Raw genomic sequence first — 18,241 nt, forward strand, 5'->3', positions numbered from 1 at the left:
GAAAATGTCGTAGTTTTCTATTATTTCAATCTCTCCCCGTTACTATCGATACAGACCGGAAATAAGATAAATATTTTTCGAGTTCGTCCCCTCGCGCCGAACATAGTTGTGTGAGTCACCTAGCAACGGAAGCAGTTACCCCGACAACCCCATGTATTTACTGGGAGATGAAAGTTGACGCGTTTCCTGAACAAAAAAAAAAAAAAGTTCCCGAGAGAGAAACATGCACATTTTCATAAGAATATTTGAATTTGTTCTAACTGATTGATCTCATTATACTAATCTATAGGAGGGATTCACTGTTAGAGTGGCTCTGTGTGTTTGTGACGAAAAAATATATATAAAAAATTCAATTTATAGCAATGATGTTTTATCATATCACTGGTTTTCATTCTTTACAAATGCAGTTGATAAACCAGATGGATTTTTGTGTAGGAATAATAAAAGAATGTGAAAACAGCAAAACCAGACTAAACATAGACGACTGATTTGGACATGTCCTTGTTCTTATTTATTCTACTCATGTCATCATATCGAGTATTTTAATTTTATAATTTCAGATTTATTTTATTGTCACACACTTTATCCTATTATGCATATGCAAATATAATATAGGAGAGAGGACCGAAGAAAGAAATGAAGGTTAAACATTAAAGAAAGTAGATTTGAATGAAAAATAGTAAACATCAGCAACAGCTGAAGTCGATTGTTAAAGTTATATCAAACTATCAGAAATAAGATATCAGAAATAAGATCAGAAATAAGATATTAGAAATAACATCAGTAGTAAGATATTTGAAATAAGATCAGAAATAGGACATCGACAGCAGAATAAAATATAGTGCCCTTTTGGGATTTTTACCACCGCCACTAGATAGAGCCAGTTTTAAAGTGAAGGTTTTACGTTTTGAATTTAACAGATTTGTGTTCCCTAATAAAATGTTACACTGATGCAATAAATGTATTCACTGTTTTATACCCTATGTTTTTCCTGCATGAGTCATTTTGTCACAGATTCTACACTTCTACTCATCAAAGTGACTTTTGGACTCAAATCTGCTTTAGTTAGTTCTGGACACACATAAAGTCCTGGTCCTCATCATGGAAGATGTGGTCCTATTTTGTGACATTAATACAATTGATGTGGCCAATGAGTTTCTTCATGGTCATTTCTTTTATATATATATAATTTATCAACAACAAAAAAGCATTATGAACATTTTATCTCCTCTGAAACTTTATGGACAACATAGCCAGAAGAATTTGTTTTATTATTATTTTCACTTTATAATGGGTTGTTCTGTGAGGCCTATGTTTTCACATTGTGTTTGTATTGTTGTTTGGTTTGAATTGAATTAAATTCTTATTCCTCTTATTATTGTTTTTATAATAATTATTATAGTTTTGTGCGGATTTAATTGAACTGTTGTGTTTTCATATGATAATAGTTGGTTTCCAAAGTGTTTAAAGGTCACAGAGCAGATCTACATCCGGAGGACCCGAACATCTGCCTATTGTTTATTTGCTTTTAGATAAAAAAGTTATTTTTCATTTGTTTTCCTCGCAAACTGTTTATTATTCAGGAAACACACTGTTCATGTTCAATATGGAAAAATCTCACCGGCGCCATTTTGGTTCAATACTCAAATAATTAGAAAGTCCGACGAAAACGTGTCGGCGTCGCTTCCATTGGCCGCTTTCTCTGTCTGTCATAGCGTTGAACCCGCCTTATTTCACACACAAGGTTGTGATTGGCCAATACTTGGTAAATGGGCGGAGATCTGGGACCAACATCCAATAGGAGTTCGCCGGTTGGTTAGTCCACACTGCTCCAGGACAGTTGTCTGCGACATTTTTCTTCACTTTACGGAAACAGATTGTGTTTGGAGAACATCATGGCGTCCGGAGCAGGAGAGTCCCCCGCTGGACACGACACCGAACTGGACGATCTGCTGGACAGTAAGACACGACAGTCACTCTCTAGGTGTAGCCGACACTAGTCCGGGTTGTCCCGGGTTAGTGCCGGTCTCTGTGGCTCTGGTTCCCCCGTGTCTCCCTCTTTGCCTGGGAGGTTAGCTCGTGTGCTCGCTGGGACCTCTGGCTTCTGTCCCAGTTATTCACCAGCATATCGCCAATAACCACAGACTAGTGCACGTTGCAGGTGTTGTTGTGTTAACTGCTTTGTGTTAATGATGTTAGTGAACTTAGAGTCGATCCAGATCCAGACACAGCGGTTACAACACGGTGACGTTGCCCTTGAGTTTAATGAAGAGGATGACACACACAGTTTGTCAGGAACAATAAAACACAACGAGTGTTTCTGGGCTCTTGTTTGTGCTGACGAGCTTTGTTTGTGTGTGTGTGTGTGTCAACATGCAGTCAACTCGTGACCAACGACCCCCCCCACATCGTTCTAACTGCCTGTTTGCACTTTGTTTGGAAAAATGGGAAAAACACTTTACACACATAACAACTCTACACATGTGCAATAACTATGCATACACATGTGCAATAACTGATACACACCCATGTGCAATAACTGATACACACACATTTGCATTAACTATACATACACATGTGCAGTAACTGATACACACCCATGTGCAATAACTGATACACACACATTTGCATTAACTATACATACACATGTGCAGTAACTGATACACACCCATGTGCAATAACTATACACACACATGTGAAATAACTGATAAACACACGTGCAATAACTGATACACACACATGTGCCTTAAATATACATACACATGTGCAATAACTGATACACACCCATGTGCAATAACTATACACACACATGTGAAATAACTGATAAACACACATGTGCAATAACGGATACACACACATGTGCCATAACTATACATACACATGTGCAATAACTGATACACACACATGTGCAATAGCTCTAAATAAACATGTATAATTACATTAATTATAAATTATTATTATATACAAAAATGTACTGAATAACTTGGTTGTATTGCTAGTGATCGTCATAGATCTAATGTTGTGTCTTTGTCTTTCAGGTGCTTTGGATGACTTTGACAAGACACCGGCCCCCCCGGCCCCTGAACCTGCAGCTGCGTCCGCCTCAGCTAAAAGTGGTGCAGAGAAGGTCGGTGTAAAACTAAAACATCACATTCTTGCTTTTCTCTGACTAGTTCTTCTCCCTTGATTGGATTGCACTTGTCATTGAGTTACTGCTTGTGAATTAATGTGGACTGTTTCCCTGTGCAGCCCCCCCTCCTCGAGGACTGCAAGCTCTTCGAGACTCTCTTTGAGGGAGAAATGGCATCTCAAGCCAAGGATGAGTGGGAGAAGGCCATGAGTGAGCTGGCCCAGGAGGAGCCAGAGCTACTGCAGCACTTCCACAAACTGTCCGAGGCTGCAGGCAAAGTTGGTAAGGTCTTCAGTTTGAATTGTTTTTTAGGTTTTTGATATGTCTCCTATTTACAGCACATCTTCTAAATTCTTCCTGTGTATTTTGTTTAGGCGTTGACACGGCCTCCCAACAAGAATTCACCTCTTGTCTTAAAGACACCCTCCGTGGCCTGGCCAAAAATGCAGACAACCTGCAGGTGGGTCAAAGTGGGTTAGAATTGTATGAAACTGTTCAGTGTCATCATTTAATACAGTTTCCAACCATGTTGTATTTGTTCACCTGTAGTCAACAGGACTGGCTGGAGACGATCTTGTAAAAGCTCTGGAAGGCCTTGGATTGGAAGAGAGTAACGAAGGAGGCAGTGAAGATGGAAACATTCTGCCCATCATGCAGTCCATCATGCAAAATCTCCTCTCTAAGGATGTGCTTTATCCATCTCTCAAAGAGATCACTAGCAAGGTAATCCTTCGTGTGAATAGCCGTTAGCATTTCCTTTTTGTCCCTGTCAGTGATGTTATAACCTTCTCTCAACCTCGCAGTACCCAGAGTGGCTGGAAGCCAACAAGCCGAGCCTGAGTCCAGAGGACTACCAGCGCTATGAGCAGCAGGCCACAATTATGGGAGAAATCTGCAAGCGGTTTGAGAAGGAGGAAGAGGGGGTGGAGGATAAAGATGGATCGTTTGAGAGCATCATGGACATGATGCAAAAGGTAGAGAAGGAAAATTAAATCTGTCTCTGGGGTTTATTACAGGGTCTTTAGCCTTGTGCTTTTTGAATATTTACATTGTGAATCTGCATTTGACCATTTTAGTAACAGATACTTGCATTATGAAGATACCTTTATTTAATGGGAGTGGCATGGATAACAATCTGTTTTACTGATCTTAACTTCTTGTGAATAGACTTTAAAATGCATCATACATAATATACATTTGTTTTTTTTTTACAGCTGCAAGACCTGGGCCAACCACCCAAGGAACTGGCAGGTGATGCGGTGAGTTTCCACTTCTCTAGGTCAACACTAACAGTGCATGTGTTTTGTTAATATGACTTCATTGTTTTGTATGACTACAATGTATATTAAGACATGAGTGTGTTCTTCCTCTTCCTTTTCCCCTCCAGCCTCCTGGATTTAACTTTGACATGGAGTCACTCGTCCTCCCCGGAGTAGCCGGGGCCGGGGCGGCAGAGCAGTGCTCCATCATGTGAAGATGTGGTGGTGCTGTCCATCAGAAGCACTGGTGCCAAAGGGTCAGTCTGTGTGTGTGTGTGTCAGCAACAAAGAAGGGATGACCGAGTGTAACACAAAGGTCAGGCAGGAGTGTGACCCGACTGTCGACTCTGCTCCCTCAAGTAGAAGGTGTGTGGATCGCAGCAACATCGGGAGGACACACGAGAACCAACGCTGCTCACAACACACTTTCTTCTCCAGGACCACACAACTGAGAACATTTTAACATCTCCACATTAGTTCCTCATCGGCTGCTACATTTCCTTCATAGTGCATTTTAACTGCGTTCCTTTAAAAACGAAATACCACTGCCTGTCTTTCTATATAGTTTTTACAAACAGTTTAAACTCATGGTAAAATCGATCTAACCACAAGGCGGGTTTAAGCTGTGCCTTTGCAGAAAGACTTTAAGATATTAATTTGGTTGCATAGAAAAAATGAATCCATTCAGCCGTGCACTTCAGATGATAGTTTTAAAGTAGTGTGAACTACTGTCATAGGTTTACACCAAGTTAGTCGAATTCATTGATATTTAATTTAGCTTGGTAACACACTTTAATCTCTCTTCAGGCTGTGCAGGATTTGAATTAACGAGTTAACAATTTATTAACATGTGAAGTGGTGCGGAAAAATAACTGTATATTTGTTAATTATTTAAAGAACTGAAATCACTAGAGAGGATCAAACCCCCCATGAGAAGTTTGCCGCACTTTCAGCCGACTAATTTAACAACCCTCTGAATATTTGTCCCCAATTCCTGGTAATGGTTTGAAATGATTGAGATGTTGATTCCCGGATGCCTTTGCTGTGGTTACAGTGATGATTATAGTGTAGAGTTACTGTGCAAAGTGCTTCCCTTGTGTTTCCCAGTGTTTTTAATGTGCAGAGTGGGGTTTTCTTTGGTATGGGGTCCCTGATATGAAAGAGAAACACCTGAGTGGTGTTCAGGAGTGTTTACCACCACTGTGCATGTCCTCTTTTCCCTCCACATACAGTTAAAGAATGATTTTTGCTGAAAAACTGACCGGCTTTGTTATAAAAATCAAATGATCATCTCTTTAATTTCTGCAGATGCACTGTTAAGGGCATCGACAGCCTGTTGACACATTGCAGCTGTGGCTGGTGGGTTTGTTCAGTCCAGAGGCCACTTTTCACCAGAGGACAAAAGTTTACCGCTGTCACTACAGAGAGGTCGAGAACGCACACGACCATCAGCTTGTCAATAACTGAATCATAAAAGGGGGAACTACTGTGAAAGGATTCAGCCAGCCGTGCACTGAGGAGTGATCAGATGTACATTAAACAGTGGGGAGGCTGCTGTGGAGGCCTGTGGTTTTCATTATGAAGAGGCGTGTGGGGGGGTGTGGGACCTATTCAGCTCTCAGGGCTGACACAAACAATCCCCAAAGCAACGGTTCACAAATTCAGCCTGTTATTTGACTTTGTTTTGTAAATATATAAAATAAAATGATATATCAAATTAAATTCTGTTGTGAATTATTGTCAGTGGACGTGAGTCAACACACACACACATCTCTTGTCTTTGGCCTTGGGTTTAGAATGTTATTATTAGGAACTGAGCAGCGAAAGAAACAGGAAATATTATTTAACTCCACCGTGCATTGTCCAATAAGAACCAGCGTGTTCACCTATGATCACAGTCCCAGTCCCAGTTTAGTCTTCATATCATTCCCTCTCATGAACAATGTCATGTTTTGGAATGACAAAAAATATTCTTGAATATTGACTGGAAGCTCCAGAACCACCTGTAAATAGACAAAGTCGTGGGACAGCTTTAGTAACCTGTAGATACATGACTTTCAATAGTCTTGTCAAGATTAAAGATTAAAGAGTTAATTGTCAATGCACAACAATTTCATAAAGCAGTCGCTGGCAATGAAATGCTTGGGTCACAGCTCTATTGTTGCAATGCTCAGAATATTACAAGCGCAAAATATCAAATAAAATAATATAAAATAAAAAATAAAACATATATATCTTAAATATAGATATACCTAAAGAAAAATGTCAATTCATTATAAATAATAGATATAGGTATAGAATGTAAATATAGAAATATTTGCTTATAGATGTATTATCAGCTGTATTCCCCTGTAGGGCTCCTGTCTATGTGTTGTGTTTCTATGCTCAGCCGGCGTGGAGCTTTCTGCGTCACTCGTCTCTCAACTTCACAACTTTATTGTTCACAAACCGGAAGACAGAACGGGCTACGTGTCAGGAAGCAGAGGAAGACGGAGCAGGATCGGCTCAACGGTTGAAGGCGACGGGGCCGCTTGACTTCACCTCGTCCTGGACAAACCTCACCCACGTTCGTGTGGATCCATATTTTTCTAACGGAGAGTTAAACCCGCAGCCGCCTCGGGACCATGTTGACCAAGTTCGAGACGAAGTCGGCCCGTGTTAAAGGTGAGCACGTCACCAGCTGTAGTTAGCATAGCAGCTAACGGTAGCTAACTGTCGTTTATCCAGGCTCAGTTGTTTATTAACTTTAACCTGTAAATGGGAACGTGTTGTTCTTTTAAAAGACTATTTTCTCTAGGTAGTGATTCAATAACACGCCTTGTGTTGATGTGTTGACATGTTGACAGCACCCGGACATGTCTTTAGCTGTATAGCCTAGCTAACTGTTGTATTTAGCCTAACTTGACACTAGTTAAGATGGTTCCCTTGCTTGTCATCGGGAACAGTAATGTTCTCTCTCTGCTGTTCTGTGTATAAGTGATGCTAAAGATCACATGTTTTACATCGCAGGTCTGAGTTTCCATCCCAAAAGGCCATGGGTTCTGGCAAGTTTGCACAACGGAGTCATCCAGCTGTGGGACTATCGGATGTGCACCCTGATCGACAAGTTTGATGAGCACGATGGTAAAAAGAAGATCACTGAGGAATTCATATCTATCAAATAAATCCAGCCTGTGAGTTTTGATGAGATGAGTGATTTCACTGACGTGTCTTCTCCCACAGGGCCCGTCAGAGGAATTGATTTCCACAAACAGCAGCCTCTGTTTGTGTCTGGAGGAGACGATTACAAGATCAAGGTGAGGCTGCTGTCACCAGGAATAACTGTTAACATACATGTGTTTTTCTGTGAAGTCCATCTGCACCAAAATGTTGTTTATTATTCAGTGTAAAGAATGTGTATGGTCCAAAACAAGCTCACTTACAGCTTTAAAAGCTCAAATTTTTTAATTCAATCATTAAGTCATAGCCAAACAAATGATAAACATAAATAGTGACCAGACGTAATAATAATGTAATAACTAAGGGAGGCTACATCTTGGATTCACACATCTATCACATTACTTTTCTTTAGAATTGTTATGTACTGACTACATATTCCTGCTTTGACCAGGTTTGGAACTACAAGCTGAGGCGCTGCCTCTTCACCCTCCTTGGACACCTGGACTACATCAGGACCACCTTCTTCCACCATGTAGGTTATTCTTTCTATTTAAATACATGTTTCTTTCCCCTTTCGAGGAGCCAGGGTGACAGACACAATATCTTGTTGCTCATGTAAAAAAAATCAATCTTCAATGATTTGATTAATAAAACTATTTCCCTTTCTGTAGGATTACCCCTGGATTCTAAGTGCCTCGGATGACCAGACTATCCGCATCTGGAACTGGCAGTCCAGGACCTGTGTCTGGTAAGAATTCCTATAACTAGTCATTAAAAAGGTCATAGAATAATAAGTACTTTAGATATTTTGTAAGTTTACATGTGACACTTCATTGTAGAGTACGTCAGCAGAGCTATTCATGACATTTATACATTTCTTTTGCATTCATATGTTTCAGTTCTAAAACCTTGTCTTTTTTTATCCACAGTGTGCTGACCGGCCATAATCACTATGTGATGTGCGCCCAGTTCCATCCATCCGAAGACCTGGTGGTTTCAGCCAGTCTGGACCAGACCGTGCGAGTGTGGGATATCTCCGGTGAGAGCTGTGGGACAGTGGACAAGAGGATGGCGGGCTGGGTTTTGGAAGAGGGGTGGGGCGGGCGAGTGGTGGGGAGGAAACAGAAGAAGCTGGAACAGGACGAATATCAAGTCCTGGACCACCTTCTTCTGCCTCTCATACTTGTAGAGGACGAGTCTCTGTGGGCTATTTGCAGAAAAACTTCTCCTTTCAGGACAGACAGGGACATGTGGAATATGTATTTAAAAAAAGAGTCACTTATAGAAAATGGGAGAAGTGTTTCTGGTACTCTGCATGCTCTGATGTTTTTGTTCTTGATGTTTCTTGCTTCTTGTTTCTTGCCCTTTTGTGTGCTTGTCTACTCACTCACCAAACCATTAACTTGCTGGCATCACAATGTGGATCTGTAACTGTCTCCTGACCTCCTGGCATTTCTTTGCTTTACATTTTCTATCATTGAGCATGATTGCATCCCTCTATGCCATTTTTATGAACTACATCACATGGCATCATAGCAGGATGTACAGTTTTCATGCTTAACCACCCGTGTTCTGGGAGCAGCCTCCATTTAGCTTTGAATGAACAGTCCCTTTAATGTCATACTTGCATTATCGGAAACTCTGCTTTTGTTTTTACTACTCGTTTTACATTGCATCAAAGAAAAATAACCACCATCGTTACTAACTGGTTTGCAAGTGCATCTTTTACAGACTTAAACTTGGTACTGATGTTAAATTGCTCGACTTCTCCTGGCACTCGATGCACAACTGGCTCTGCTACGAAAAACATAACATGAAATATAAAATATATATATAATTTTTATATTTCTTATTCACCGTATTGTTATCAACTTCTATCCTAATTGTTAGCTTTAGTCTAACTCTGCATGTGACTCAAGCATCCTGACAGATACATGCACGAGCCTCTAATCGCCAAACTCATATTTCTGACATCCATCGCCCCGTCAGAGCACGCCTTTACAACGGCAGCTACCACCCACCCAACCCCACCCCATCAGCCAAGTCCACGTGCACTCCTTGCGTCCTCCTTATCCCATGCTCTCCCTGGAAACATCCACACCTGCACATGGGTTCCTAGTGTCATTCGTCCCCCCCCAGTGTCCTTTCTCCCTGCTGTTGAGCTGTCTGTTCACCACTTTGATTTAACGGCAGGAATCATGAATGCAAGCTGTGTTTTCTCAATCTTTTTTCACCCCGATCCAATTTGTTCCTGGGAGGTAATCAGTGAATCTTGATCTTCTATCCAATCAATCACGAGTAATTGTGTGATTTTTCTTCTGTGTGCCAGTGATTCATTAACCCAATCAGCATTACTGCTCCAGCTATGATTGTTCCCAGGCCCAAGTTGGCGGGGATTGAGAAAGCAGAAGCTGTGTTGGTGTTTTTCCGCCCTGTGTGTGTTCAGCAGTCCAACAGTTTTCCTTCCTTTTTAAAATCACCCTCCTGTATTTTCACTGCTTCCATGATAATTTTCCATATTTGATTGCTTTGTTGACTTGTATTGTCTCTTTGTGTTTTTCCCTGTGTAAAATTAATATGCCCCTCCCCCCTTGCACGTGGTGCTCTGAATGTTGGTTCCAGGTCTGAGGAAGAAGAACCTGTCTCCTGGTGCTGTGGAGACGGACGTGCGTGGCCTCTCTGGTGTCGACTTGTTCGGTGCCTCCGATGCTGTTGTCAAGCATGTCCTTGAGGTGAGCAGAAACTTTCACATGTGTTTTAGTGACTTCACCCAGAGATGTTGTCATTTGAGTGAATCTTTAACCTTGACAGGTGAGCAATGGAAATTTGTGCTCAGTGGAAAACCTCTTAAAATTAATTTATTTTTGACAATAAATGCTCATGGATGATGTAATTTATGGTCTTGTGGAAGAATTTTATTGTAAAAATCTTCTGCCTGAAGCTGCATTAAAAAAACATTAAATTAATCCTTTCCATTGAAAAGGCGAAGAGAAACAAGTGAGAAGTGTAAAGACATTTTCCAATTGGCCACTGGCTTCAAAGTTTCAGTCCAGTTTGCGGAAAATATCATGAACTGGGATTCATTTATTTGAAATGGGCAGTTCTCTTAATTACACACACGGTTTTCTGTGGGTTTGTGAGTCCTGAGCTTTTACTCTACAAGGTCAAGGAATGAACAGCCTAAGGAAACTAAAATTCATTGCCAGGTCTGGATTTAAATAGTTGAAAGCAATGGGGACATGTGACACAACCAAGCACAGACTCACTTCCATCTTTCCACAAGAAGTGGAAAAGGGATGAGGTTCTATACTGTACATTTTCCTTACATTTAATAAACATTAATATTTTTCAATAGATTTGAAAATAACAATGTTTACAGGACAATAATATAATGTTCTCCCAGAGAGGACAGTTAAGTTTTCAGATTGATTGCCAGCACTGGTGATGGATTTTTGTGAGTTGAGATTGTGTGTTTGTGTTCAGGGCCACGACAGGGGAGTCAACTGGGCAGCCTTCCACCCCACCATGCCTCTCATTGTGTCTGGAGCTGACGACAGGCAGGTCAAGATCTGGAGAATGAACGGTGAGTGTTGTTACACAAGACTTTAAGACACTAGTTGACATCCTCTAACAAATGTCTGCCTTGTATCCATTACAACGGCAAACATATAAAGATGTCTTACTTAACATCCTTTATATTTTCTGATGTCTCTGTATCTCCCGGTCCAGAATCCAAGGCATGGGAGCTGGATACATGCCGCGGCCACTACAACAATGTGTCCTGTGCCGTCTTCCACCCGCGTCAGGAGCTCATCCTGTCCAACTCTGAGGACAAGAGCATCAGGGTGTGGGACATGTCCAAGAGGACCGGAGTGCAGACCTTCCGTCGGGACCATGATCGCTTCTGGGTGCTGGGTGCTCACCCAAACCTCAACCTGTTTGCTGCTGGTGAGTGGTGACACTGGTCTACAAATCACAAACTTGGCATTCTAAAGAAAAAATATATATTTACTGATAGTATTATAAAGACACTGTTCATTAAGAGCAAAAGGTTAGCAGAAGTGGACATTCCACTCAAACAGGGTCTGTTTTTGTGTCCTTTAGGTCATGACAGCGGAATGATTGTGTTCAAGCTGGAGCGCGAGCGTCCAGCCTACGCCGTGCACGGCAACATGCTGTACTACGTCAAGGATCGTTTCCTCCGCCAGCTCGACTTCAACAGCAGCAAGGACACTGCTGTCATGCAGCTGCGCAGGTAGCTGGTCTCTAGTGTTTCTCACATCCAGTGAAACCATCACTCTCCTTCTGAGTTTTTGTCTAAGTGTTTTCTAACATGTTGTGTTTTATGTATTTTGTCCCAGTGGGTCTAAGTTCCCAGTGTTCAGCATGTCTTACAACCCAGCTGAGAATGCTGTCCTGCTCTGCAATGTAAATACCTGTCAATCAAAACACACTAATCACTTACTTACATAGAGGTTCATATGCGTAGGTCCATTTGTTTAATGTAATACCTTGTACCTCCTGCAGAGGGCGACCAACCTGGAGAACAGCACATATGACCTGTACTCCATTCCCAAAGAAAGTGATGCTCAGAACCCTGATGGTAATGAAACATATTTAATGAGACATTTTATACCAGTTTTTCTCCAAATTTCAACTTGTCACAGTCATTTATTCGTCATTCAGGATGTGGATGAAATTCAGAGTAAAGTCACATAAATTCTGTCTCTTCTTAGCACCGGAGGGGAAGAGGTCGTCTGGTCTGACAGCTGTCTGGGTGGCTAGGAACCGATTTGCAGTCCTGGATCGAATGCACTCTGTAAGTCCAGTCACAGGTTTACAGCTGTAGCACTTTTTTATTAAAACTTGAATTTATTCAGGCTGCAAAACTTTAATTTCGTACCATTTTTTCCTGTTTTCTAATATTTATTCTCCCTCCTTTGCAGCTTCTGATTAAGAACCTGAAGAATGAAATTGTGAAGAAGGTCCAGGTTCAAAGCTGCGAGGAAATCTTCTACGCAGGGACGGGCTCGCTGCTGCTGCGCGATGCCGATGGCGTCACTCTGTTCGACGTGCAGCAGAAACGCTCTCTGGCCACCGTCAAGATTGCCAAGGTCAAGTATGTGGTGTGGAGCGCCGACACCAGCCACGTGGCTCTACTCGCTAAACACGGTGAGTAGATGAGATGCTTACCAGCACGTACAGACAGGGAAACTTATCAGAGAGACACAACATCTTTATCAGAGCCTCTGGAACATTTCTAGCTCACTGAGATATGAGACCTGTTCAGACAATGACAACTGAAGCCAGATCTCAGTTGGCAAACAGATTTCAAAAGCTGATCATCTCTGAAGATTTATAAATTTAATAAAAAATATTTTCATCCTGCAGCGATCATGATCTGCAACCGTAAGTGGGAAAGTCTTTGCAACATTCACGAGAACATCCGAGTGAAGAGTGGAGCCTGGGATGAGAGCGGAGTCTTCATCTACACCACCTCCAACCACATCAAATATGCCCTCACCTCTGGGTGCGTGCTGTGGAGAAATGCTGTTGTCACGCTATGAGTTAGAAATGTAGAAGAAAATAATCTTGTCTAGTTAGCACCAGATTGACAGGAGCTGTAAATGAATAAGCCAGAATGCAAATGTTTACTGTGTAATCTTGAGAAGAAGCAGCAGATGTTTTATATGTTGTAACATTTTTGTATTTTCCTGTTCCTGCAGTGATCATGGCATCATCAGGACTCTGGACCTGCCCATCTACGTGACCCGTGTGAGAGGCAACAGCGTTTACTGCCTGGACAGGGAGTGTCGACCACGCGTCCTCACCATTGACCCCACAGAGTACCGCTTCAAACTGGCCCTGGTCAACCGCAAATATGATGAGGTGGGTCTGTGCTGATGGTTGTTGGTGTGAAAATATGTGTGTTCAAATGTGTACTGGTTCTGATTCAATTCTAATATGGTTTGTCCAGGTGCTCCACATGGTGCGTAACGCCAAGCTGGTGGGTCAGTCCATCATTGCCTACCTGCAGAAGAAGGGCTACCCTGAGGTGGCGCTGCACTTTGTCAAAGATGAGAAGACACGATTTAGTTTGGCTCTGGAGTGTGGAAACATTGAGGTGGGTTACTGCGAGACAAACCGTCTGCTCAGGACAAACCTTTTTCTTTTAATCACATGCGCATCGACAAGCCAAAATTAGTTCTTTAATAATATCGTTACTCTCTAAGTTTGTGTTCTCCCTTTACTCTTAGCTTTCTTCATCCATTTTTTTTACTCCATACCTGCAGGTGGCGTTGGAGGCCGCCAAGGCCCTGGATGATCGCAACTGTTGGGAGCGTCTGGGCGAGGCAGCGCTGCTGCAGGGTCACCACCAGGTCGTGGAAATGTGCTACCAGAGAACCAAGAACTTTGACAAGCTCACCTTCCTGTACCTCATCACCGGCAACCTGGCCAAGCTGCGCAAGATGATGAAGATCGGTGAGTGATGGAGACGGTGGGAATGGATTTCGAGTCTCTGTGTATATGTTACAGTGTCGCTGATATCCGTGTTCTCTTCATGTGTAGCTGAGATCAGAAAGGACATGAGCGGTCACTACCAGGCGGCGCTGTACCTGGGAGACGTCAGTGAGAGGGTCCGCATCCTGAAGAACTGTGGACAGAGTGAGTTCACCACTAACTTGATTCCCTCCATTTTGATCCTCGCATAATCTTGTGCATTGAATCTTGATTTATCTGCTTCTCTCTGTCCAACCCGGTGTTTTCTGAAAGGCCATCAGACCAATGACAAGAACCCTGTTCTCATGCTTGTGTTTCAAATTTTTATTAAATCTATAATAAAAATAAGAAATAAATAGTTTGCCACATCAAAAATGTGCTTACCTTTCAGTACTGCTTCAAAATCTCATTTTTGGTATTTGTAACTATGAAACAAGGAGCCAACCCTGATTTTGTGCATTTTGTTATGGTGCAGAGTCTCTTGCTTACCTGACTGCAGCCACCCATGGGCTGGATGAAGAAGCTGAATCACTGAAGGAGAGCTTTGACCCAGAAAAGGAGACGGTGCGTTGGGAAAACATTCTCTGTAGTTTCATGCCCATATCATGCTGTCTGAAGTAATGCATGCAATAGGATTTTTTCAGTTGAACACAATATTTGTTACATTTCACAGTTTCAGTTGCTCACCACAGCCCCTGAATATCTCATGTTGTATTAATACATAATTATGGTTATGTAATGACAGTGGATTTTGTGTTGTAGGTGCCTGAGGTTGATCCCAATGCACAGCTGCTGCAGCCTCCTCCACCCATCAACCCTCTGGACACCAACTGGCCTCTGCTCACTGTATCAAAGGGCTTCTTTGAGGGAGCCATTTCGGCGAAAGGTGAGACATCCTCAGCCTTGACAGATGAAAATATAGATACACTGCATATATTCACCACACTTTTCTATATGCACGCCTGTATCAACAGCAACTATCGTCCTTTTTATAAAGAGAACTGATGAGTTGTGACAGGTTTCAGTTAACTACCTCCCCAATACACAACAGTGAGATTAGTCAAAAATAAAAAGGAGCATCATGAATGGAAGTTGTGGAAACTTGTGGCAGTTGACTTGTACAGGGTGAGGACAGTGTTTATTTTTCTGTTGTAGGGAAGGCAGGTCAGATGGCTGCCGATCAGGACATGGAGGCTGCAGGAGGCGAGGGCTGGGGAGAGGATGCCGAACTTCAGCTGGATGAAGGTAAATTCAACAAAAAATGATTTCAACTGGACCTGTCAGTGGGTAATTGTCCAGTTAATTATTTCCTCCATTGCTCTCTCTCTATCTCAGATGGCTTCATGGATGCCCAGGAAGGATTAGGGGAGGATGGAGTTGTGAAAGAGGAAGGAGGAGGCTGGGAGGTGGAGGAGGACCTGGACCTTCCTCCAGAGCTGGTGAGAGGAGCCTCATCACTCAAACAGGGTTAACTCTAGAAACAAGACAAACGCTAATAGAACTGCTAAGAAATAAAACATGCTGCTGAACTTCTGAATCTTCATACCAGTGTTGACGTTCTTTTGTTTCCAAACATCAGGACATGCCAGCTGGTGGAGGTGGAGGAGCAGAAGACGGCTTCTTTGTGCCGCCAACCAAGGGCATGAGTCCGACCCAGATTTGGTGCAACAACTCCCAGCTGCCAGTGGATCACATCCTAGCTGCCTCTTTCGAAACAGCCATGAGAGTATGTTCACAATATATTATATCAGATCTTTTGCTTTTGTCTTGTAATACTTCTTTAAATATACAAGTATATATTTGTGCCTGAGGTAAGGCCACTGACTGGATATAAGTTTATAGTTAAACTTCATACTGACACTAACTCTTCTCTCCTCTCGACAACAGCTGCTCCACGACCAGGTTGGAGTTGTGAACTTTGGCCCATACAAGTCGCTGTTCATGCAAACGCTGTCCAGAGGCCGCAACTGTTACTTGGGGCTTCCCTCTCTGCCCTGCCTGCGCAGTCAACCCCAGAGGAACTGGAAGGTACAGCTGATTAGATGTTTGCCTGTGGGGGAGGACGTACTCCTTCAGTGTATCTAATAAGCAAATATACTAATTGTCTATTTTTTAGGACTGTGGTGCAAAGCAAGGCCTGCCTGCTGTGGGCCTGCGCCTCTCGGACCTCATCTCCCGCCTGCAGCAGTGCTACCAGCTGACCACTTCCGGGCGCTTTGAGGAAGCTGTTGAGCGCTTCAGAGTCATCCTGTTGTCGGTTCCTCTGCTGGTGGTCGATAACAAGCAGGAGATTGCCGAGGTGAGTACCAGACCAACTTTTCAGTTCAGTCCAGATGCCTGCAGCTGTCGGCTGCACTTACAGCACGAGAATGACTTTAATAAATGTGCATTGGTCTTCTCTGTGTTTCAGGCTCAACAGCTGATCACAATTTGCAGAGAGTACATCGTGGGTCTGACTATGGAGACCGAGAGGAAGAAGCTGCCGAAAGACACTTTGGAGCAGCAGAAGAGGCTGTGTGAGGTAAGAATCTGAGTCAGAGCTGGTGGAGAAAGACAATAACATATTTTGACAGGTTTTGGTTTGAGTGTGTTGCATTTGTTTCGGTCCAATACCAAGTTTGTTTTTTTCCTTCCAGATGGCTGCTTACTTCACCCACTGTAACCTCCAGCCCGTCCACATGGTGCTGGTGCTGCGCACGGCACTGAACCTCTTCTTCAAACTGCGTAACTTCAAAACAGCTGCTAGCTTTGCACGCCGCCTGCTGGAGCTGGGGCCGAAGCCAGATGTGGCGCAGCAGGTCGGTTGTGCGACATCCACAGAAGCAAAGAGTTTTAAGTTTTACATAGAGCACAACACTGTTTTGTAATCTTCCATCATAATGTTTAATCTCTCCCTGCTGTTCAGACCCGCAAGATTTTGGCTGCGTGCGAGAAGACCCTGACAGATGCCCACCAGTTGAACTACGACCCCCACAATCCGTTTGACCTGTGCGCTGCATCTTTTGTCCCCCTGTACCGTGGACGTCCTGTTGAGAAGTGTCCTCTGTCGGGGGCCTGCTACTGTCCCCCATACAAAGGCCAGATCTGCAGGGTCACACAGGTACATCGACACCAACATTCAACCTAAAAGGGTTTTTCAAATTAGGAGAAACCCAGTTGACTTTGTGAGCATCATCTACAATCAGTCAAGATGGAGAGAAACCTTATTAAAGAACTATATTATGAAAGCCTACACTCATTGTCCACTTTATTAGGTACATCTGGACAGTCAAATGAAATCCAATACAACTTTACCTATTCATGTAATGTAGTCCAGTACTTGTCCAGTGCTATTGTCTCGATTATAAACACATCATTTAATTTACACATCTGACAGTGTCTCCAAAACATAAACTTGTAAAGATTGAGTTTAAACTGTTTTCAATTGCAGACATGTATCTTATAGGAGGATACCTGATTGGTAGATATAACTTTTTTCATATTGTCTAACCTGTACGCTATTCTATTTTCTAGGTGACAGAGATCGGTAAGGATGTGATCGGTCTGCGCGTGAGTCCTCTTCAGTTCCGTTGAGAGGACACGGTGACGAGGAACCTGCTCAGCAACACACATCCACACTTACTCTGTAGAAACAATAGTTAATCAACATGACGAAATAAAGCAGAGATATATATGTTTCCTCACGGTGATGTGAAAACCTTTTAAACCCCTTTCAACTATCTTAATTCCATGCACCATCCTTTCTGCAGAAAAAAAGCTTTTTGTTCTTCTCGGCATCGTCTCCGTGCTGTGGCTTTATTAAACCTGTAAACATAACCGCCGTCTCTCTTCTGACCTGCACGAGAGGATTGACTCGACGTGAGTGAGCGGTGCTGTTCTGTGTATTCTGGAGGGGAAATAAAAAAATGAATTCCTGTTTGTGAAACGGAAATGAGTGTCTCTGAGGTTTTTCTTTGATGTGGTGTGGATTACCAGTGTGGTTACTTTGAGGCTGATAGGCTGGAGGAGGCAAGTGAGTTTAATGTGTGGGTATAAAGGAGATACAGGGTAATAGAAAGTTCTCACCAGGGAGGAGAAGAGAGTGGAAATAAAATCATGGAGGTGAACTGAGCTGGGTGGATTCAGCTATTTCTCACAGGTGTTGATTTTAAACCTTAATCCAGTTAAAGCTAAAGAAATCCAAAAGGTGCCA

At 42.7% G+C, this 18,241-nt stretch overlaps 2 protein-coding genes across 3 annotated transcripts; both read left to right on the forward strand.

Annotated features, from left to right (window-relative positions):
* Window positions 1-1,813: 1,813 nt before the first annotated feature.
* Window positions 1,814-6,111, forward strand: pex19 (peroxisomal biogenesis factor 19). Of its 2 annotated transcripts, XM_062403866.1 has the most exons (9): window positions 1,814-1,959; window positions 3,039-3,127; window positions 3,250-3,412; window positions 3,505-3,590; window positions 3,680-3,853; window positions 3,934-4,104; window positions 4,345-4,389; window positions 4,518-4,646; window positions 5,698-6,111. In XM_062403866.1, the coding sequence occupies exons 1-8, from the start codon at window positions 1,896-1,898 to the stop codon at window positions 4,602-4,604; spliced, it is 879 nt and encodes a 292-aa protein (XP_062259850.1). In that variant the 5' UTR covers window positions 1,814-1,895; the 3' UTR covers window positions 4,605-4,646; window positions 5,698-6,111. The 2 variants fall into 2 exon arrangements, with proteins under 2 accessions (XP_062259850.1, XP_062259849.1); XM_062403865.1 differs by having other exon boundaries at window positions 4,518-6,111.
* Window positions 6,112-6,853: 742 nt separating this feature from the next.
* copa (COPI coat complex subunit alpha) lies at window positions 6,854-17,980 on the forward strand. Its single transcript, XM_062403773.1, has 30 exons — window positions 6,854-7,053; window positions 7,399-7,512; window positions 7,612-7,685; window positions 8,000-8,080; window positions 8,220-8,296; window positions 8,478-8,587; window positions 10,171-10,280; window positions 11,032-11,131; window positions 11,278-11,496; window positions 11,653-11,803; window positions 11,910-11,976; window positions 12,076-12,151; window positions 12,285-12,367; window positions 12,495-12,720; window positions 12,940-13,078; window positions 13,275-13,437; window positions 13,526-13,672; window positions 13,842-14,031; window positions 14,119-14,214; window positions 14,525-14,613; window positions 14,812-14,935; window positions 15,205-15,294; window positions 15,385-15,488; window positions 15,629-15,775; window positions 15,937-16,077; window positions 16,166-16,348; window positions 16,460-16,570; window positions 16,686-16,847; window positions 16,955-17,149; window positions 17,563-17,980. The coding sequence occupies exons 1-30, from the start codon at window positions 7,014-7,016 to the stop codon at window positions 17,620-17,622; spliced, it is 3,669 nt and encodes a 1,222-aa protein (XP_062259757.1). The 5' UTR covers window positions 6,854-7,013; the 3' UTR covers window positions 17,623-17,980.
* Window positions 17,981-18,241: the final 261 nt, after the last annotated feature.

The sequence above is a fragment of the Platichthys flesus genome, chromosome 14, assembly GCF_949316205.1.
Source record: "Platichthys flesus chromosome 14, fPlaFle2.1, whole genome shotgun sequence".
NCBI classification, from domain to species: Eukaryota; Metazoa; Chordata; class Actinopteri; order Pleuronectiformes; family Pleuronectidae; genus Platichthys; species Platichthys flesus.

Coding starts and splice junctions, on each gene's coding strand:
- pex19 (XM_062403865.1), top strand. CDS start 1,896: ATGGCGTCCGGAGCAGGAGAGTCCCCCGCTGGACACGACACCGAACTG. Junction 3,591..3,679: donor AAAATGCAGACAACCTGCAG/GTGGGTCAAAGT, acceptor GTTCACCTGTAG/TCAACAGGACTGGCTGGAGA. Junction 4,390..4,517: donor AGGAACTGGCAGGTGATGCG/GTGAGTTTCCAC, acceptor TTTCCCCTCCAG/CCTCCTGGATTTAACTTTGA.
- copa (XM_062403773.1), top strand. CDS start 7,014: ATGTTGACCAAGTTCGAGACGAAGTCGGCCCGTGTTAAAG. Junction 13,673..13,841: donor TGGAGTGTGGAAACATTGAG/GTGGGTTACTGC, acceptor CCATACCTGCAG/GTGGCGTTGGAGGCCGCCAA. Junction 14,215..14,524: donor CCTGAAGAACTGTGGACAGA/GTGAGTTCACCA, acceptor GTTATGGTGCAG/AGTCTCTTGCTTACCTGACT.